Source organism: Megalobrama amblycephala, linkage group LG22 (assembly GCF_018812025.1).
Source record: "Megalobrama amblycephala isolate DHTTF-2021 linkage group LG22, ASM1881202v1, whole genome shotgun sequence".
In the NCBI taxonomy this organism is placed as follows: Eukaryota; Metazoa; Chordata; class Actinopteri; order Cypriniformes; family Xenocyprididae; genus Megalobrama; species Megalobrama amblycephala.
The window spans coordinates 9294777-9317552 of NC_063065.1; the positions used below are offsets into that span (position 1 = coordinate 9294777).

Consider the following 22776-nt stretch of genomic DNA (forward strand, 5'->3'; position numbering starts at 1 on the left):
AAAATTAGTTTACATGTGTGTGTGTGTGTATATATATATATATATATATATATATATATATATATATATATATATATATATATATATATATATATATATATATATATATATATATATAATATATATTTTATTTTTTCTTGTTATGCCAGTGTACTGCACTTTGTGAACAAAAAATATGATTTTCCTTGTACATATCAAAACAACAGCAACGGTCCCAAATCCATCCAAGAGTGCTGTGATTGGTTTAAAAAGAGTCTTGAGGAACTGAATGTGGAATGCTATAAGGAAATGCATAGTCATCATGAGAAGGTTGGTTTCTGTGTGAGTGTGATTCACATGATCGTATTGTTCAGATTTGATGTCTGTCTGATTAATTTATGTCATTTCTTCCATTCAGGCTATAAACTGCATAGTGGGAACGGTTTTTTATGAAAGACTTGCCACCCATGGTCCTCAACTTGGACCTGTCACCCGGACAAACCCTTTGGTGACTAGGTAAATATTATGTAATAAGTTGCAACTTATTCTGAACTGCCCACTTAGAACGGAAGAGATAATATGACAGACATAAACTCAACTAACAAATATATGTTCAAAAAGAATGTTTTGCTAATGTTCCCATTAAAGGGTTAGTTTACCCAAAAATGAAATTTCTGTCATTAATTACTCACCCTCATGTCGTTCAAAACCCGTAAGACCTTCATTCATCTTCAGAACACAAATTAAGATATTTTAGATGAAATCTAAGAGTTTTTTATTCTCAATAGAAAGTGAAACAAAGGTTCAGTTGAGAAAACTTAAAAGTTTAAGGCAACAAACTTCAGCAGACTTTTGAGTTTTCTCAACTTGTTTTTGTAGGAGATTTTTGAGTTTTCTCAAATTTATGTTGTTAAACTGAATACAACAAGTTGAGAACTCAAAAATCTGCCGAAGTTTGTTGCCTTAAACTATTAAGTTTTCTCAACTTTTGATCTTTTTAGAGTGTAGTCCATGTGACTGTCTCTCTTGAAAAGCCAAGCCAGTGTTGATTTTCGCTTTATTACAGGCTCTGTCGCATTCCCACTTTTTAAAATTTTTTATTTATTAATTTTTTTTAACAGTTTTTCACAGTCACATTAGTACATTGAATCGTCCCTAAGATTAAGTAAAAGTAAGTATTTATCAATAAACATACACAGCAAAATCCCCAGAGTTAAATTAACTCTGCTCAGATTACATATGGTCCCTCTCTATATAGTGTTAAAGTAACACTGAAGCAGAGTTAAAGTTAGATAATAACTTAGACCGAGATAATTAGTGATTAAGTGATTTAAGTTATGATTGAGCATTAGTGATGAACACCTGCTGTTAACAAGCATTATCACTGAAGAGAAACACAATTACTACAAAGGACTTCCAGCCACAGCCTTAGATGAAATCAACTGAAATCTCTCAAAATCTGATTAAACAACTCCACAAACAGCATATTATCTCATTAACTTTAACTCTGCTTCAGTGTTATTGTAACTGTATTTAGAGAGGGACCATATGTTCTCTGAGCAGAATTGATTTAACTCTGGGGATTTTGCTGTGTATCAGTGTCATCAGAATGACGAGTTGTTGTGTCATGGTTCACATACAGGATAGTCAAAAATGCTTAGTCATGTTGTCAAATGTAACAGTAAGTATTTTGATATGTAAACTATGGCTACAATTTTGATGACAATAATTGAAAATGCACAAGACTGCACTTTATCTGTATGGCATATATAAATTATATATATGCTCTGTATATGTTATGCTCTGTCTATACTGTATATGCTTGCCAAGTTAAAATGTAAAAAACAAAAGACACTTGTACATAATCAAATGCATGAACGTACCAAAGCATTTGAAAATTTTCAATCAGAATGAGAAACTGCTATTATGAAGTGCGACTAGATGATGTGGATGTTGAATAAGTAACTTTGATCATTTTAGTTATGATCTGAGAAATGCACCAAAGCGACTGAGAAAAACTGTAAGTGGTTGATTCCCCAGAGCTTCGAGATTTAGTGTGAACCATATCAATTTTTCTTGTTATTTTTCTCATTTCTTGTTATTTATATGATGTAAAAGAGCAAGAAAATCTTCACAGACATAAATCATAAAACCGAGAAAAAATATACAATTCTGCTTATTTCTAGTTAAAGGCCTTTTAATGCCACAAATATATCCAAATGACTATTTTTCCTCTGAAGTATTCATTGTAGCTGTATAATATTTTGTAAGCTTAGCATTTTATTGTGTAATACACTGATGAGAATGGCAGATTTACAGTTCGGCCTTGTTTTGTTGTTTTAATGATTTAGATATTTTACCTTCCCATTTGAGGACATGTCCATGGAGCAGGAAAACCAGCTGATGCTGAATCCAAATGAAGGATGTCATGTGCTCGCCCATAATGGATGGGTAATGGGTGATGACCCACTCAGAAACTTTGCAGTGGCAGGTGAGTCAAAATATACGTGTATGTTGGTTTCTGCTGAACGGTGATGAAAATACCAGCATGCTGGTGCACTGGCTTTTGTTGGATTGGTGCTGGTCTAGTTGATAGGCCAGCAAAGCCATGCAAAAATGGTCTTTCAAGATAGTCTAGCCTAGTGGTCAGTTTTTAATTAATTTCTCTGTCCGTTAGGGTCTAATGTTTACCTCAGAAGAGAGCTTGTTTGCTGGGGTGACAGCGTTAAACTTCGCTATGGCGACAAACCAGAAGACTGTCCGTACTTATGGGCTCACATGAAGAAGTACACAGAGATCACAGCCAAACATTTCTCCGGCGTGCGTCTGGATAACTGCCACTCCACACCCCTTCATGTGGCTGAGGTACGTACTCAGATTGCCACTTTATTTTTGACCTGTAGTCGTATTTTGTGATATATTTATACAAATGACATCATATGTCACAGAGTGTTCTGCAATGTCATTGTAGATTCCTAGATTATAGAAAGTGAATTTCATGTTGAAAATATGTAGTCTCATTCCTTCTGAGGCTGTGCTGCAGGTTTTTCATGTGTACTGTTAAAGGATTAGTTCACTTTCAAATAAACTTTTCCTGATAATTTACTCACCCCCCATGTCATCCAAGATGTTCATGTCTTTCTTTATTCAGTCGAAAAGAAATTAATGTTTTTGATGAACACATTCCAGGATTATTCTCCTTATAGTGGACTTCAGTGGACTCCAAACGGTTGAAGGTCAAAATTACTGTTTCAGTGCAGCTTCAAAGGGCTTTAAAGGTGCCGTAGAATGTCTTTTCAAAAGATGTAATATAAGTCTAAGGTGTCCCCTGAATATGTCTGTGAAGTTTCAGCTCAAAATACCCCATAGATGTTTTTTAATTATTTTTTGTAACTGCCTATTTTGGGGCATCATTAACTATGCAACGATTCAGGCTGCGCTGCCCCTTTAAATCTCTCGCTCCCTGTGCAGTTATACAGTGCATAAACAAAGTTCACACAGCTAATATAACCCTCAAAAGGATCTTTACAAGATGTTCGTCATGCTGCATGCATGCATCGATTCCTGTGAGTATAGTATTTATTTGGATGTTTACATTTGATTCTGAATGAGTTTGAGGCTATATGCTCTGTGGCTAATGGGCGAATGCTACACTGTTGGAGAGATTTACAAAGAATGAAGTTGTGTTTATGAATTATACAGACTGCAAGTGTTTCAAAATGAAAATAACGAAGGCTCTTGTCTCTGTGAATACAGTAATAAACGATGGTAACTTTAACCACATTTAACAGTACATTAGCAACATGCTAACGAAACATTTAGAAAGACAATTTACAAATATCACTAAAAATATCATGTAATCATGGATCAGTTATTATTGCTCCATCTGCCATTTTTCGCTGTTGTTCTTGCTTGCTTACCTAGTCTGATGATTCAGCTGTGCACAGATCCAGACGTTAATACTGCCTGCCCTTGTGTAATGCCTTGAACATGAGCTGGCATATGCAAATATTGGGGTCATACATATTAATGATCCCGACTGTTACGTAACAGTCGGTGTTATGTTGAGATTCGCCTGTTCTTCAGAGGTCTTTTAAACAAATGAGATTTATATAAGAAGGAGGAAACAATGGAGTTTGAGACTCAATGTATGTCTTTTCCATGTACTGAACTCTTGTTATTCAACTATGCCAAGGTAAATTAAATTTTTGATTCTAAGGCACCTTTAAACGATACCAGACGAGAAATAAGGGTCTTATCTAGCAAAACGATCTGTCATTTTCGGAAAAAATGTAAATGTATATGCTTTATATAATTAAATGATCGCCTTCTAAGTGCTTCCGCCAAGACCACATTTCCGTATTCTTCAAAAAGTTTACGCTGTATGTCCTACGCCTTCCCTATTCTACTTACGGAAAAAATGTAGGAGAAAAATCCTGGAATGTTTTCATCAAAAACCTTCATTTCTTTTCGACTGAAGAAAGAAAGACATGAACATCTTGGATGACATGGGGGTGAGTAAATTATCAGGAAAAGTTTATTTTAAAGTGGACTAATCCTTTAAATGTTGCATCTTGTATGTTGTGTCTCTAGGCCATGTTAGCTGCAGCCAGAGCGGTCAGGCCCAATCTTTATGTGATAGCTGAACTCTTTACAGGAAGTGAACAGCTTGACAATTTGTTTGTTAATCGGCTGGGGATAACCAGTCTCGTCAGAGGTACTGCAGACTGCAAGAGACACACGTTTGCCCTTGATGCTCAATTTGCTTTTTTGTGTTTTTTTCCCTCTTCTTTTCATTCTCAAAACATTAATACCTTACCTTTAATACCTTACCTTTTCTCTCCATCACATACTCTGACCTGATGCATTTCATGTGCACACAAATAATACTACATTAATGCCATTCCTCATTACTAATGCATCTGCTTTATATCCTTTATGCTTTATGTAACCTGAGCATGTTCCTACTCATTGTCATGCACTTCACACCTTGTCTGTCTTGCTTAGTTTACTTCTATCTATCTATCTATCTATCTATCTATCTATCTATCTATCTATCTATCTATCTATCTATCTATCTATCTATCTATCTATCTATCTATCTATCTATCTATCTATCTATCTATCTATCTATCTATCTATCTATCTATCTATCCATCCATCCATCCATCCATCCATCCATCCATCCATCATTGTTCTTTCTAACCCTGCTACTGTGTGCTGGATGGGCTGCAGTATATGTTAGCTGTCGCTCGTCAAGACAGGCCTGATCTGTATGTGATGGCTGAGCTCTTCACTGGCAGCGAAGAGCTGGACAATGTCTTTATGACTAGGCTTGGCATTAGCTCCCTTATCCGAGGTAAGACGCAAAGAGATTGGGAAATGCAGTTGCAGTGACACTCAGAAATAAGGAACATGCCATGTGAAATACAAATTTACAGCAGATGTGGCATGCATGCAGTTATTATTTTGACTCATTCATCAAAATGAGCTAAAACACCACAGCTGTTGATAGAGTTTGAGTTGTATTTCACACAGAATGTCCTTAGATTTGAGAAATTAGATAGATATGGATTGGTTCTTAAACTACTGGCACTTTTATGTCACATGGGTTCATTTTTAACAGATTTCTTTGATGAAGGCCACATTAAAACTGTCATTTATTTTTGCTACTTTTCAAAAGCCATTTATTTATTGATTTGTTTTATCTTTGTCTCAGTTTTTGTCCTAAAGTTTTGTTGGCTTAATTTTCATCACAACCAACACTTTTACAGTTAATAACCTTTTTCTTTTTTTTAAAACATTTTCAATAAAGCTAAAATTATTCTAAAAGTGAGGAATGATATTTGGACAACAATAAACACTGAGGCTGTGACGGTGATGTTAATGACTTCTATAAAATGTCAGATTTCCTCTGTGATGTACTGTATGTACAGTATACACTGTTGTATATTGTTAGTACACAAATTAAATAAACTAGTGAGAGTATGAAAAGTGCCTATAGTTGAAAAAACCCCAAATTATACAACAACATGAACCCTTCCTAGTGAAAACTAAATATACTAAAATGTATTTGAAATACATTTATTTCATGCTAAGTATACTACTAATACATTGACATATTTATGCACTTATTTTTGAAAATATCCTGCAATTGTACTATTGGTATACTAAACTGGTATACTTAAAATCTGCTAAATTGGAAGAACTAATTTTGTACTTTAATTGTGCAGAAGTAGTGCTGAGGTTCAACTAAAGATATATTTAAGTATATTTGATTGTGCTAAAGTGGAACTATTGCAAGTATACTTTAGATACACTTTAAATATCTTGCATTTAAAGACTAATATTCAAGGTTCATATAATCTTTATCAATATTGACATTAAAACACATTTAGGCTTAATATTAAGAAATGTGCACAAGAAGTACTCCAAATAAAGTTTATATCAGTAAGTCTCAAGCGATATATCAGTAAATATGTTTATAAATATATGTTTATATATTTGAACTATACTTACTTAGTATGAAATAAATGTATTTTTAATATAGTACTTTTTTTTTTACTAGGGCTGTCATGTAAAGTTGGACCTTTTTATCAAATGTCTCATTTACTGATAAGGTTTGTTCTCTCATCATAAGAGGCCATGAGTGCCGGGGACAGCCATGAGGAGGGCCGACTGGTGTATCGTTTCGGAGGGGAGCCTGTAGGGTCATTCGTACAGCCAAACCTCAGGCCTTTAGTGCCGTCCGTCGCTCATGCAATGTTTCTGGATGTTACCCATGATAACGAATGTCCCATTCAGGTCAGCAACACATAAAATCCCATATTGTAATATCCATTTTATGAGGTAATTATTTTACTGTGTATTTTATGCTGTTTAATATTCATTTTTAATATTGTCTTGTAGGTTCGTTCGGCATATGATGCTTTACCCAGTTCTGCTATCGTCTCCATGGCCTGCTGCGCCACAGGCAGCACTAGAGGATATGATGAGCTCGTACCTCACCAGGTAAAAATGTGTGCCGTGACTTTGGCTGTGTCCTCAGCTTAAACCTATAGGCTTTGCTGTACAATCAGTCAGTTACTAAACAGACAGTATTTTAGTATAAAAGCACCTCTTAAGGAAACATACAGGCACTAAAGTCACTGATCTAAAACAAATTCAAGGAAGCTTAAGATGACCAAGTAAATATTTAATGAATGAAGTGCTTAACATAAGTTATAACAAGATGGAAACACGTTAGAAGACAGGACTGATACACAACATTAGATTCGGACTTGTCTTGATGATTTCTTACTTTATCTACTTTTTGACACAGCTATTATCACCAACACTACCGTTGAAAAGTTCGGAGTTAGTAAGATGTTAGTTAATACTTTTATTCAGCAAGAACATTAAATTGATGTGACAGTAAATACATTTATAAAGTTTCAAAAATTTTCTATTTTAAATAAATGTTGTTCTTTTTCTAAAATATATCAAGGATTCCACAAAAATATTAAGCAGCACAACTGTTTTCAATATTGATAACAACGAGGAATGTTTTGTGAGCATCAAATCAGCATATTCAAATGATTTCTGAAGGATCATGTGACAATTTAAGTCTGGAGTAATGATCCTGAAAATTCAGCTTTGCCATCATAGGAATAAATTACATTTTAAAGTATGATCAACTAGAAAAGTTGTAATAATATTTAACAATATTACTATTTTTATTGTATTTTTGATCAAATCAATTCAGCCTTGTGAACATAAGAGACTTATAAAAACAACAGTAGCTGTATAGTGAGATTTTGTTTTGTTACATAAAAAACATGTTACATAATGTGCTCTTTCTCTTCTAAGATTTATGTACTTTAACAAAGCATATTAAAAATATATTGCTTACATCCATCCCAATTATGTAACAAGGATCCTTTGTTCTGTCCACACCTTGATTATAAAACTCCCTTTACAAATAATTTCTTTTCTTCTCACTCACCCAGAGTCCTCTGTATCTTTTTCAGTATTCATACCTAAACAAAGCCTTTGTGTTATTATTTTTTCCTTCCTCCCTCCTCAAAAATTTCCTCTGTGGATTCTACTATACCTGGAGAAAGCTATCTGCTATAATTTCCATACATCTAAATGGAAGAAATTCGAATGCTGCATGCAAAACTCCAAATCCACAACCTGGATGCTGCCATCTTTGCTTCACATAGAGTTTTTGATTTTTTTTTTTTGAGCCAGTCACCTGAGCCATAAATGCTTTGTGACTGATCACTCTTTATTAGGATTCCTTGTAGCAAACAGGAAAATATGTCACAAAGTGTTGGGGAAAGTTATAATGTAGTAATGTTACAATATTGCATTACTCCCTAAAAAAGTAACTAATTGTGTTACTTAGTTACTTTTCATGGAAAGTAGTTACGTTACTTTTGCTTTACAAAACAAGTATGTTTTGCTTATTAGTATGGTTGAATTGGATCATCAAAAGTCAGCAGCAAAGACATTGGTTAATAAAGTGAGATTAAATACATAAAGTATATTTGTGTTATTTAACATGTTTAATTATTTCAGGTTTGCATAATATTCCAAGTTTACGTTTCAGCATTCATTTTGAGGAATACTGAATCAGTTTTTGTGAGAAGTAAATGCCTGCTAACATTTAGTCTAGAACTACGATAGCGCACACATATGCACCTTACTCCTGATTTCATTTCTCTCAACATGAGGACAGAAGAGGTGTCCGGGAATAGATGGGTAAACAAAGTAACTTTGCTTATATGAAAAAGTAATTCAGAATTTAAAAGTAATGTGTTACTTTACTCGTTACTCGTTAAAAAAGTAATCTGATTACGTAACTCATGTTACTTGAAATGCGTTACCTCAACACTGAAAGTAACTTGCTACTTATTAGAATGAGTAACAGATTTTTTTGTTGTAAATTTAAAAGTAATGTGTTACTTTACTAGTTACTTATTGATTAATAATAATCAGATTTAATAATAATCTCGTTACCAACACTGTAAATATGTATGCACAAATGCTTTTTGCCCACATAATGGTGTTGGTGTAGTATCAGCCAGCACTAAAACTACTAAAGCAACCAGCATTTTTTTTACTCAGATTTCAGTAGTAAAGGAAGAGCGTCTGTACCCCAAATGGAATCCTGATGCACTGCCTTCTTCTGTTGGGGAGGTGAACCTCCAGACTGGTATAATGGCAGGAAAGCTGGCCCTCAACAAACTCCACCAAGAACTGGCAGAGAAGGGCTTCACCCAGGTTAATGTTTACTCATATCAGATGTCAAATAAATGTATTATGACTCACAACCACCAACAGCAAGAGGAGACTTTGATACTTCAAGTAAAGTTTTTATTATTGATTGAACCGATTTGTCACTTAGCTGACACTTTTATTCCTCTGGATTAAACTGAGATTAAAGAAGCTATTTTTAATTTCAGTTCATACCTCATACCAAAAGTTGTTTATACAGAGATGAATGTACAATGGAAGTTCATTTTAAAAGCAGAAATATGAAGCTCAGGTCTTGTTAAAGCACTTACAGTGGCCTAAAATGTATTTGGACTTTTAAGAAACCCTTAAAATATATGAATGCTTTTTAAAATATTTATATGTCTTTATTGTATTTTAATTAATTTCTACAATTTCTACTATTTTTTTTATCCCATTCTTATTTTTTTATATGTAAGACAGTACAGCATTTTGTGTATAAACCTTATATTGAAGAAATTGTAAATTAATGTAAATTGAAAATTGCAAACATTTATACATAATTGAAAAATTATGATTTAGATAAATTGTCAAACAAATTTTCAGACATTTTCTCTGAGCCTTATTTGCTGTTTAACACTTGTTATATAGTATCCAAAAATGACCCAAATATTGTTTTGATAATTTTTTACTTGAAAAGTGTATTTCACTATAGTAAAATCCTCAGAGTTAAATCAACTCTGCTCAGATAACATTTGGTCCCTCTCTCAATAGTGTTAAAATAACACTGAAGCAGAGTTAAAGTTAATGAGATATTTGAGCTATTAATTCAGGGATGATTGAACATTAATGATGAACACCTGCTGTTAACAAGCAAAATAACTGAAGAAAAGAAAAACACAAGAACTACAAGTGACTTCAGCAAAAACCTGTTTCAGTGTTATTTTAACACTATTCAGAGAGGGACCAAATGTTATCTGAGCAGAGTTGATTTAACTCTGTGGATTTTACTGTGAATCCAAAGACATTCAGACATTTTTAATTGTCCAAATACTTTTTTGAGCCCCTATAAATGAATTCTTTATGTATTAAAATATGTGTTATTTGAGCTGTAAAGTGGTGGGACTCATTGTAGTATTTAAACCTGTACCTGTGCACATGGCTGTCTGTTTCTTTGTTCATTATGCATGTCACAGGTTTACGTAGATCAGCTGGATGAAGACACTGTGGCAGTGACCCGGCATTGCCCCAGCACACATCAGTCTGTTGTGACTGTGTCTCGAACAGCCTTTAAAAACCCAGAAACACACCAATACAAAGAGCATCTGGCCCCTATGTACATCCCAGGTACAGACGTGAACACTTATAGTGCCAGTTGCGTTGTTGACATCAAAGTCTTCTAATTTTGTGTATAGTAGAGCACATCAAGTAGTTTGACATTTCATTTTCTCTTCAAATGTCACTGAAGTACAACTCTGAATCAGTGGTTCTTATAAACCAGTTACACATGCTCTTTCTAATCTGCCATCTCATTACACAGGTAAAATCGAGGAGGTGATTTTAGAGGCACGCACAGTGGAGAGAAACGCTGAGTCATATGTGAAAGATGAGATGTGCATTAATGGCTTGCCGAACTATACAGTAGTGATCCGTGAACATGTCCAGGTAACGTGACACTAGTGCTTGGTGCAGCTGTGCTGTGACATGAAGGGGAGGGGTGTCAGGATCACACCTATATCTGTATGCTGTCCTCAGGCAGAGAAAAGACTAACAGACAAAGAGCCTGTTCTGTGTGAATTATGGGTATCGTTTGTTATGCTCTTTCTACTGAGAGTTCAGCAGCTTCTAAGTGTAAAGTTACTTTAATACTGTTCTTATGTGCAGAGCTTGTTCCTACTGATGTAGGCCTGAATATAACACATGTGTTTGTTTTCAGTTTAAGGACAGTGAAATTGTAAAACAGGGAGATGCCAGCACAAATGGCCGCAAAGAGTTTGTTGAGGAGATTTTGTTTGAAAAGCTCACTCCTGGTAGTGTAATTGCTTTCAGGTAATCAAACGCACACAGAATGAAATTAATCCTATTTAATATTTAATGACAATTATTTGTCACTTATTCTATCATTCATGACTTAACATTTTTAAATAATTAAAATTATTATAAAATTTACTCACCCGCATGTCGATCCAAACCCTTTTTTTGTGCATTTTATATTATTTTTTTAAGGAATCTTTATATAAATACTTAGCAATGAAAAATGTAAAAAGTTTAACCACAAACAAACCAACAAAAATATAATGTCATGATAATATAATCATGGTGACCATGGGTTTCATAAAAGGACAAATGCTGTTACTTTTTCCATGGAGCACACACATTTTTAAAGAAACTTCCATAGATTTTTTTTTTTGCCAATTTTTGGGGGTTTTTTGCCAATTTTTGCTTTTATTATGGTAGGATAGTATAGAGTGGACAGGAAGCAAGGTGGGAGAGAGAGAGAAGGGAATGGGATTGGGAAAGGTCCACAAGCCGGGACACAAACTTGGGTCGCCTAAAGCGCAACGTCGCTATCTGTCGGAGAGCTGCCCACAAGGCTATCGGCGCCAACATGGAAGTCTCTTTATACATTTTTTTTGTGTGTTCCATGGGGGAAAAAACAGCATTTGATTGTTCAAAGCCACATGAGCATGAATCATTTTTAGGTGAACCTTTCCTTAAAATGAATATTAATGAATTCATTTCAACATGTAAATGATCTCACAGGGTGAGTCTCGATCCAAACTCTCAAAAAATGGTCGGCTACTTGCGTACTCAACTCTCACAGTTCAACCGGCTGTATAAATCCGGCAGTCTGACTGACAGCAATGTTCCTGGCATCCTGAAAATAGCTCTAGAATTGTAAGTCATATTTACCTTTGTCTTGATCAAACTCAATTCTCATCATTTCATTTGTTTAGAAAGTGAAATATCAACTGTGCTGTTTAACAGTTCATTTTATCACATAATGATATGAATCAGTGCAGTTGCTTTCAACTCAGTTCTCTCACTAAGGCCTGTTGTTTTAAATTACGTGGCAGTTTAATGTCCAAACTGACTCTGGCCGAGCTGAACGTGTTATTATTCCGCTGTGATGCGGAGGAACAGGAAGATGGCGGTGGCTGCTACAATATACCATCCTGGATGCCGATGAAGTACGGAGGCCTACAAGGTACCACATTACCCAAATAACATGAACGGTCACTGTAGTCATGTGACTGTGTATAAACATCATGCTTTCATTACTCGCAGGTTTTGTGTCAGTGTTGTCTGAGATTCGTCCCAAAAATGACCTCGGACATCCGTTCTGTGACAATCTCAGGCAAGGTGATTGGATGATCAATTACGTGAGCACACGCCTGATGAATAAAGGCGGAGCTCTGCGGGAGGTAGGAGAAGGAAATTCTGTTTTTTTAGTAAAATTTAAGTTATAAAGTTGTGTGTGCAACTCAGAACAGTTTAGCAAAAATGTAAAATTTTAGATTTTTTTTTTTTTTTTTTTTTTTTTTCACTTTGTCGTGGCATACTTTTTGTCTGAATTAATAGTTCTGATTCTTCACAGGTCGGAAAGTGGTTCAGCGCTGTATTTACATACCTCAAGCATATTCCACGTTACTTAGTGCCATGTTATTTTGATGCCATTATTGTTGGGGCATATGCCACGGCTGTAGATGCCGTTTTCAACAAAATGTCCAGGTTTGATTTGTTCTCTGTACGAGTTTAATATTTTGCAAATAATGTGTGTAATAATATGTGTAATGGTTCCATTGAAATTACAGATTTGTTCAGAACGGGTCGACCCTGGTCAAGCAGCTGGCCCTGGGGTCAGTTCAGATGTGTGGGGTGGGTCGTGTCCCTGCCCTGCCGCCCCTCTCCCCCGAACTGGAGGATGTCCTGGTCCGACTCAACAGTGTAACCAAACAAGAGGAGCAGTGTTGCGTTTCACTTGCTGCAGGTTGGATTTATACACATTTTCATGTACTGTAAATTTGATTGACTGGACTAATTATATTTATTCCATGCTTTAAATTTCCTTAAACATGGCCTTTTTTGGGCCAAGAAACTCCCATTACATATTGTCTAAAAGTGAGACAATTTAATATCATGCATCTAGTACCATATTTACAGTGGGTACGGAAAGTATTCAGACCCCCTTAAATTTTTCACTCTTTGTTATATTGCAGCCATTTGCTAAAATCATTTAAGTTCATTTTTTTCCTCATTAATGTACACACAGCACCCCATATTGACAGAGAATTGTTGACATTTTTGCAGATTTATTAAAAAAGAAAAACTGAAATATCACATGGTCCTAAGTATTCCGACCCTTTGCTGTGACACTCATATTTAACTCGGGGGCAACAATTCTGTGTTTTTCTATCAATATGGGGTGCTGTGTGTACATTAATGAGGAAAAAAAAATGAACTTAAATGATTTTAGCAAATGGCTGCAATATAACAAAGAGTGAAAAATTTAAGGGGGTCTGAATACTTTCCATACCCACTGTACATACTTTATGTTGCTTACATTGCCTTTCATCACTTTTGTCACTCTCATGCTCTCTCAAGACGTGTTCTCATCTAAAAGCATGCTCAGAAAGATACTCGAGAAATACCAAGTGTGCCATTCTCAAAACCAGTTTAAACACAATTAACACGTTTTGTACACACCTAGATTACAGACATTTCATTAGCTGTACATACACATTTCTGCATTTTTATGCAGAGGAATCTTGCCATTACAGCTATAATGCACCTTTTTCTTACTCTTTTACTGTATATGTTGAATTATATTTAAATGAAATATACAATTTCTACTTAACAGTTATAAGGCCACCCAGAGTGTGTGATTTTTTTTTTTTTTTTTTTTTTGTATGTGTGATTTCAGTTGTACACTTCAATATGAAGCTATTGGCGAATCATTATCTGTTTGTGAAAACTTTCATATGCAAATTTCACACACAAATGTGTGTAAGCACAGTTAATGAATTAGACTCAATATCTGATTTTAAGATGGTTTCAAAACCATTTGCATCAAATGAATTGGAATGAAAATAATGTTGGGTTTTTTTGGTTTTTTTGGCCTGGCATTATGAAAATGTGGCCAGTCATTGTTGTCAGGAAACATGACAAGTATGACAGGTTACCTGATTTTATTAGTGAATACGGCAGATGAAAGTACACATCCCCTCCATATTAAAATCAATTGAGTGTAATTATTTTAATTGATTTGAAATGTAAACATCATACAGTGTGTACACCGTGTTCCAAATTATTATGCGAGTGACATATCAGTAAGATTTCAGTACAATAAACATTCAGATTTTAGTTTTTCTGTTTATTTATCCATGTCTTTTTAGATAACTGGTATCAATCTCAGACAAAATAATTTGCCAGGTCTATGGAAACCCTACTTAGAGGTTGTTCCACATTATTAAGCAAGTCACAGTTCTCATGCAATATGGGGAGGAAGAAAGATCTTTCTGAAGATGAAAAGCATGAAATGGTCCAACGTTGTGCAAAAGGCATGAAAACAACTAATATCGTGTGAAACTGAATGAAGATTATCGAATTATCAAATTATTATATAAGATTTGTGAGTGATTTAGAGCACAGCAGAACTTGGTCAGATAAAGGCTTATTAATGAAAAATAAACAAACATTTTCTTAGAAAAACTAAAATCTGAATGTTTATTGTACTGAAATCTTACTGATATGTCACTTGCATAATAATTTGAAATGCGGTGTAAATACATTATTATGGAACTATATACATATTATTTTTGGCCAGGTTTAAAATGCAAGTCAATTATATCACAGGGGTCCCCACTCTGTCTCTTGGCCCAATAAACTTTCCTCTGTGCAGGTCTGCCACATTTCTCCACTGGTATCTTCCGTTGCTGGGGGCGAGACACATTCATAGCGCTGCGCGGTCTCATGCTTTTGACAGGGAGGTACCTGGAGGCCAGGTGAGCATCTAATTTTAGAATTCATACATACCAATCATACATACTAAAGAAATATTGTTTTTATCTGGTGTTTCCGACAGAAATATAATCTTGGCCTTTGCTGGCACGATGCGCCACGGTCTGATCCCTAATCTGCTGGGTCAGGGTGTCGCAGCCCGTTATAACTGCCGTGATGCAGTATGGTGGTGGCTTCAGTGTATCCAGGACTACTGTAACATCGTGCCCAATGGCACAGATATTCTAACATGTCCTGTGTCACGTATGTATCCCACTGATGATTCTGAGGCGCAGCCCCTGGGGACAGTGGTAAGAAGAAAGGAAACAATGTCTGATTGCTTATGATACTTGATACAGTATAATAGATCTTAGTCAGGGTAGTGCCATATTTAATTTTTTTGACAGGAGTGTAGGCTGTGAGGGATAGAATTACAGTGTGTAACTTTTAACTGTTTAACAACATAATGATTGTTCAGCTGATGAAACATTTTTTAAAAATGCAGTAAAACTCCATAAACTTCAGTAAATCTCCATAAAACAGACTTAAAGGTTGAGTTATATCATCTATGAACCTTCATACAATGTGTGCCACTGTAAAGACTGTAAGTCTGCCCCTCAGCCTCGTTTTCATCTGTTAAATTCAATATGGCAACTAAACTGACAAAGGTCCATGCCCTACATGCTTCAGTAAGGGGGGTGGGGGGGTTAAAATATTTTGTTACTTAATCGACTAAACTTACAAGTAACATCCACAATATTAGCCACTGAAATTAAAAACAATTAATTTTTATGATTTTGTTTCACAATAACCTATTACATTAGCATTGGTTAATTTTTGAAAAGCGGAACCAGAATATTCTTCTCGTTTGACTGAACACTGTTCATATTTTTGTTCATGACTTGAATCAGGATCACGACCAGCCATTATATGTGGTCATTCAAGAGGCTATGCAGCGTCATATGCAGGGAATAGAGTTCAGAGAGAGAAACGCGGGTCCTCAGATCGACCACAACATGCGAGATGAAGGTGAGTCATTTTCTATGAATGAAGAGGACTCTGTTTTTCCATGTCTGTCTCTAACCATACCTTGCTTTCGCTATTGCTTTGCCACATAGGCTTTAACGTGGAGGCCAAAGTAAATCTCAAGACAGGCTTTGTTTACGGTGGAAATCGCTTCAACTGTGGGACGTGGATGGATAAAATGGGAGAGAGCGACAAAGCCCATAATAGAGGTGTTCCAGCCACACCCAGGTACTTTAGTTACCTGCTAACATACCTGTCATGCTAAACCTCTATAATAATGCTGCACTATATTTAGTACAAAAGAATGCTTTCAATGAGAAACAGTGAGATTGAGTGGCTTTGAGTCTGGATAAATAAATCCTGCATCCATCAAGTGTTGATAGTGTTGTGTTTATCTTCAGGGATGGCTCTGCGGTGGAGATTGTAGGTCTTAGTAAGTCAGCGGTGCGCTGGCTGATGACGATGAATGAGAGTGGAAATTTTCCATACTCCTCTGTCACAATACACAGAGATGGTACGTCCCCTATAACATTCTCATTCTCAATGAAAAGTCAGTGTTTATTATTCTATTACAAAATAACGTGCTAGTAATAATATATTTTATTTTATTTTATTTTAATAATGAGTGTTAGTAATAAAAAATGTTTTTTCCTTCAAACAAGTTTAAAACATTACCAGAGCAACATTTTAGTGTTGTGCGGATTAATGATTTACAGTGACTCACTTTTGAGTCTAGACTTTACTATCCTGCACTGTTGAAAAGCCACACCTTCAACTGTATCACAATACACTGTTATAGACTAAAATATATTTACTTTACAAATGAGCCAAAACATTATGACCTTCTGCCTTATATGCTGGTGGTCACACAGCACCAACCTGCTGAGGCATGGACTCTGCAAGACCCCTGAAAGTGTTCTGTAGTTTCTGGCACTAAAGGCCAGAACACACCAAGCCGACGCCGACGAACTAGTGGCGACGAAAGCAAACTGCGGGGTTGGCTCACGTCAGCAGCGTCTGTATCCAAAGTTGGCCTGACACGCCAAACCAACGCTCGACAGACGACGGCCAAGTAGCACGTCAGTTCTGCACCTGCCTGAGATGAAATGCCTTTCCGAACCAGCAGGTGGCAGTATCTGAACAGCCAATCAGAATGATCAGATGGCCGACGGACCGACGAGCTCCGACGCCGATTCAACATTTCGAATCGGCCGAAAAAAAACCCGACGAGGACCAACTTCAGTCGACGGTGCGGAACACACTGAGAAAACTCAGTCCGCCGACGAACAAAAACTGCCAGACGGCCGACCGTCGGCTTGGTGTGTTCCTGCCTTAAAGCAGAACTAAGTAACTTTTTTTACCTTCATAAATAGTTTTCTAAGTCCTTACGATGGTTAATTGACTTGTAGTGGTGTGTTTGAGGCGTGCACTAACCCCCTCTGGCACGTCTACGCCAGAATACAGCACTTGCAAGTTGAGCTGCACCGACCCGAAACAATCTCGCCTCATGTTCACGTTCACGCAAGAGTGACAAAATGCTTTACGGTAATTAAAACAAGGTATATTACGACATTTCAATAAGACAATTTCGAAAAATACCCACCTCCATCGAGATTTCTTGTACTGTATTTGCAAAACTACTGCGCTGGTGAGCGTTGTAGTTGTAGTCCAGAGCTGTGCTTGGAGTATTTACGACAGTGTGATTCACTGAAGGAACCTGTAGGGGGAGCTTCACAAATCTTACTGAGTTCCGTTTTAAGACGTTAGCAGCAGATTCTTAAAGTCCTGTCGGTTGCAAGGTGGAGCCGCCATTGATCTAACTTGTTGGTCCTGCACATTGGACTGAGATCTGGAATTTGGAGGCCAGGGCAACACCTTGAACTCTTCATCATGTTTCTCAAACCATTCCTGAACAATGTGTGCAGTGTGTTAGGGTGCATTATCCTGTGGAAAGAGGCCACTTCCACCAGGGAACACTATTGTCATGAAGCGGTGTACCTGGTCTGCAATAATGTTTAGGTAGTTGGCTCATGTCAAATTTACATCTATTTGAATGGCTGGACACAGGGTTTTCCCATCAGAACATTGCCTAGAGCGACACACTCCCTCTACAGGGTTGTCATTGTCCCACAGTGCATCCTGGGGCCCGTTTCAGAAAGAAGATTAAGTATGTTAACCCTGAAATGAGGGAAACTCTGGGTTTTCTGTTTCAGAATGGGAGGTATGTCAAACCTGAGAAAGCAGGGTAAGTCAAGCCCGTTTCTGAAAGAGAGGTAATTTACTCAGAGTCAGTTACCATGGTAACTTACTCTGTGAACCTAACCTGGTCAGGAGCAGGTTTTCTTCAGTAAACCCAGGGTTTCTTTCGGTCTCATCCCCCTTTTTAAAGTGCAAGTGATGTTTTAAAGGTCCCGTTCTTCGTGATCCCATGTTTCAAACTTTAGTTAGTGTGTAATGTTGTTGTTGTTGTTGTTAGAGTATAAATAAAATCTGTAAACTTTTAAAGCTCAAAGTTCAATGCCAAGCGAGATATTTTATTTAACAGAAGTCGCCTACATCGAACGGCCAGTTTGGACTACATCCCTCTACTTCCTTCTTTAATGACGTCACTAAAACAGTTTTTTGACTAACCTCCGCCCACAGGAATACACAAGAGTTGAGTTTGTAGAGTGTGTTTGTCGCCATGTCGTCGAAACGCTGTTATTTTCATCGCGCAGTCCAATCACCGGGTCTGATTCCGGCTTAAATTGATAGGGTAAAATTAAAGACATGTTTACAATAACACTGAGTGCATGCATCTCCACGTTATGGTAAGAGGTGTGACCTTTCCGGGCAAGGTTCGCTAAGCTGCTGTCGAATCACAACACAGGAACCGCTGGCACAATCAGAACTCGTTACGTATTTCTGAAGGAGGGACTTCATAGAACAAGGAAGTCATCAGCCCGTTTTTATGACAGTGGAAACAGCGGTATACAGATAAGTAAATTATGTGAACAATTACACGCGAAACATGAACACATGTTATATTGCACACTATAAACAAAGCTTCAAAAAAACACGAAAAACGGGACCTTTAATAGTTCATTCATTCATGCTGCAAAAATGCTTTTCTTACTAAGTATTTTTTGTCCTATTTCCAGTACAAATATCTAAAAATTCTGAAATCAAGATGGATTTTCTATATAAGAAAATGATATAAGATATTTAGTCTTGTTTCCTGGGGGAGCTAAATTAAGTGCATTTTACTTAAGTAAAATTATCAATATCTGCCATTGTGGTAATAAAAATAATCTTAATGCAAACGGAAAACAAGATTAATCCGTCTATTACTAAGAGCAAATTTACAATAGCCCCACCCACCAATATCACACAAGGTTAAAAACAACGCATGTGTCTTCAGTGGTGTAGGCAGTAACGCTTTATTGCACCTATTGCAAAGAACTGCTACTTTTAGCCTACATGATAAATTGAACATAAATTGCAAAATAAAAAAATGCACTTAAATTATTTTTTTTTCTTTTTCTTTTTTTGCATGTGGGATACCATAAAAATGAATATTAGTTCCATAACTTACCATTCTGCCAGTTTTCACCTTTGATATTATAACAGTGGTAAGAATTAAACTTGCAGTGACTCAGAAGTATGCAGACATCATTTTGTCATGTGCTCTTGCCATGGTGAATCATAATATCAAAGCTCCATTGATAATGGCTTTTCATAGTCGTGGTGAAAGTCAACCTACTCAGAGTTGATTGAACTAACTCAGTTCAGCTGTTCTGAAACCGAAAACTCAGAGTTTCACATTTCAGGGTAAGTCAGTAAGTTAGTAAGTAAGTTGGGTGAACCTCTTTATTGAAACGGGCCCCTGGTGCCATAACTTCCCCAGGTAAACGGTGCACACGTGAACAGCCGTCCACGTTATGTAAAAGAAAACGCGACTCATCATACCAGGCAACCTTCTTCCTCTGCTCCAAGGTCCAGTTCTGAAGCTCGCGTACCCATTGTAGGTGCTTTCGGCGGTGGACAGGGGTCATCATCTACGGCTATGCAGCCCCATACGCAGTAGTGTTGTGACACATTCCTCCCATAAACATCATTAGAATTTTGCGTGACTTGTGCCATGTTAGACCTTCTGTTGGCTCGGATCAACACCCTGTCGCTGGTTTGTGATTGTCCCTCCTTGGACCACTGTTGGTAAATTCCAACCACTGCTGTCTGGGAGCAACCAACAAGCCTTGCTGTTTCAGAGATACTCTGACCCAGTTGCCTTGCCATAAAAATGTGGCTGTTGTCAAAGTCGCTCAGATCTTTAAGTGATAGTTCCCCCAAAGATGAAAATTCCAAACCTTATGAATTTATTTCTTCTGCTGAACAAAAAAGATATTTTGAAGAATATGGGTAACCAAAGAGTTGATGGCCCATCAACTGTTCGGTTACCGACATTCTTTAAAATATCTTCTTTTTTGTTCAGCAGAATAAATAAAATCATATTAGCTCCACCTGTGACTGGTTATAATGTTTTGGCTCATCAGTTTATATTCAGCTAACAGCATGCTAATCACTTTTCATATTGTAAACATCGATCATGACCATCACAATGTGGTTTTCCAGGAGCGGAACAGTCAGTGTCATATAAGGAGTGGAATCAACTGATCCAAGAGAATTTTGAAAGGTTATTCTATGTGTCAGATGACCCTGCGGACCCAAATGAGCAACATCCTGACTTGGTCCACAAGAAATGCATTTACAAAGACAGTTATGGGGCCTCTAGCCCCTGGTGTGACTACCAGCTCAGGCCTAATTTCACCATCGCCATGGTGGTGGTGAGTCCTATTGCTTGTAAAAAAAGTAATTTCAAGTGTTTTGGAGGCTGTTCTCTTATACGCTACTTTGCTTCACCAGGCACCAGAGTTGTTTACAATGCAAAGAGCCTGGAAGGCTTTAGAGATTGTTGAAAAGAAGCTGCTCGGTCCTCTGGGAATGAAAACACTGGACCCAGAGTGAGTAGAAAACAACACCTGTCGTCTGCCTATTGAGAAAGCAGCTACTTGTGTTAAGAGTGTGCTCTTCTGGCTGGCTGAATGGACATAGTTTGATAAGTGTTTTTTTTTTTTTTTTTGAGAACAAGATTATATGTGCATCGGTGAAGTCATTCGCATGTACTATCTTTAATGTTAGCCTGTCTGTATTTGTCTAACAGTGATCTGGTATATTGTGGCATTTATGACAATGCTTTGGATAATGACAACTACAACTGTGCGAAAGGATTCAATTATCACCAAGGACCTGTAAGTATATTTATAAATTGTCTCTGATGTGAGAGATTTCTTTTGTTTTGTTTTTTTCTAAACTATTTCATCTTTCATTTTCAGGAATGGCTGTGGCCAGTTGGATACTTCTTACGAGCCAAACTTTATTTCGCTAAGGAAATGGGCCAAGAGAAGTACAACGAAACTGTGTACCTGGTGAAGAATGTTCTGTCTCGACTTTATACCCATTTAGAAAGGTATTACAGATCTCGCACAAAAGCAAAAACGGTATTTCTTGTAGAACAGTGGAATTGTTTGAATCTACAAGAGATTCAAGAGTTTAATATTTCAAATTGAGTCATTTGCCGTCTACAACAGCTCATATCTATATCTATATCTGTCTTTGTTCTAGATCACCTTGGAAGGGTTTACCTGAGCTGACCAATGAAAATGGACAGTACTGTCCATTCAGTTGTGAAACACAGGCCTGGTCTATCGCTACTGTTCTGGAGGCCCTCTATGAGCTATGATTATGTCAAGGACCTTGCAGATCTCATATACTTCTTGCCACCTAACTGAGAAGTTCATTATTTTACATTCACAACCTTGTGCAGACATAATTGCATGCTGTTACTCTCTGAGATTTTGTTAGTGTTTGGTAGAAATGCATTTACATTGAATCATTTAGCAGACGCTTTTATCCAAAGTGACTTACAAATGAGGAGAGAACTAGAAGCAATCAACAATAGGGCAACAATATGGATGTTGTTTGACCTGTCCCAGTTAGTCTAGCACAGTTCACATAGCAAGTTTTTTTTTTTTTTTTTTCAAATTTTAAATAGATATATAGAGTGTATGCACTGACGTCACTTTCCTGCTGGAACATGGCCCCTCAGTCAGACTGAGTGGAGTGCTGCACGAGTGCATTTAATAGGGGAAACTGCAAAAACGCAAGTAAAAATTGGGATTTAGACCTACCTCAATTGTATTTTTATAAAGTGTTCACAGGTAATTTGCTTTATGTTTTTGTCATGTTGAAATCATGAACATATAAATGTCTGGAAACACGATTCCTGGCTGCATGTGAATATCCATGGATTAATGGAACTTTGGTAAGTTGTAAGGAACACTATCAAGTCAAACCTTTAGTTTAATCATTTGTTTCACTCATTTTCACTAGTGATAACTGTAACAATAATAACACAAGAGGAACAATATCATTAGAATCCCTTTTGGGGGAACTTTTTTTCCAACTGATGAACAAAAACAATGGAAGCCAATCAGAAATAAAGAGCTCAAACAT

General features: G+C 36.6%; 1 protein-coding gene across 5 annotated transcripts in view; it reads left to right on the top strand.

The window, feature by feature from the left end:
• Positions 1-22543, top strand: part of LOC125257930 (glycogen debranching enzyme-like) — a 30496-nt gene extending 7953 nt beyond the window's left edge. For 2 of the 5 annotated variants that reach the window (XM_048174652.1, XM_048174653.1), the window contains exons 9-34: positions 150-309; positions 398-495; positions 2331-2470; positions 2657-2844; positions 4573-4696; positions 6620-6783; positions 6889-6990; positions 9091-9246; positions 10395-10545; positions 10739-10863; positions 11135-11247; positions 11962-12096; positions 12276-12406; positions 12487-12623; positions 12797-12930; positions 13014-13189; positions 15101-15203; positions 15284-15509; positions 16110-16227; positions 16317-16452; positions 16626-16738; positions 20836-21047; positions 21127-21224; positions 21425-21512; positions 21597-21730; positions 21886-22543. In XM_048174652.1, coding sequence (XP_048030609.1) covers positions 150-309; positions 398-495; positions 2331-2470; positions 2657-2844; positions 4573-4696; positions 6620-6783; positions 6889-6990; positions 9091-9246; positions 10395-10545; positions 10739-10863; positions 11135-11247; positions 11962-12096; positions 12276-12406; positions 12487-12623; positions 12797-12930; positions 13014-13189; positions 15101-15203; positions 15284-15509; positions 16110-16227; positions 16317-16452; positions 16626-16738; positions 20836-21047; positions 21127-21224; positions 21425-21512; positions 21597-21730; positions 21886-22003 — 3580 coding nt within the window. In that variant the 3' untranslated portion in view covers positions 22004-22543. Of the gene's footprint in view, positions 1-149; positions 310-397; positions 496-2330; positions 2471-2656; positions 2845-4572; positions 4697-5214; positions 5339-6619; positions 6784-6888; positions 6991-9090; positions 9247-10394; positions 10546-10738; positions 10864-11134; positions 11248-11961; positions 12097-12275; positions 12407-12486; positions 12624-12796; positions 12931-13013; positions 13190-15100; positions 15204-15283; positions 15510-16109; positions 16228-16316; positions 16453-16625; positions 16739-20835; positions 21048-21126; positions 21225-21424; positions 21513-21596; positions 21731-21885 lie in introns of all 5 variants that reach the window. The other 3 variants (XM_048174651.1, XM_048174654.1, XM_048174655.1) reach the window with 3 other exon arrangements.
• Positions 22544-22776: the final 233 nt, after the last annotated feature.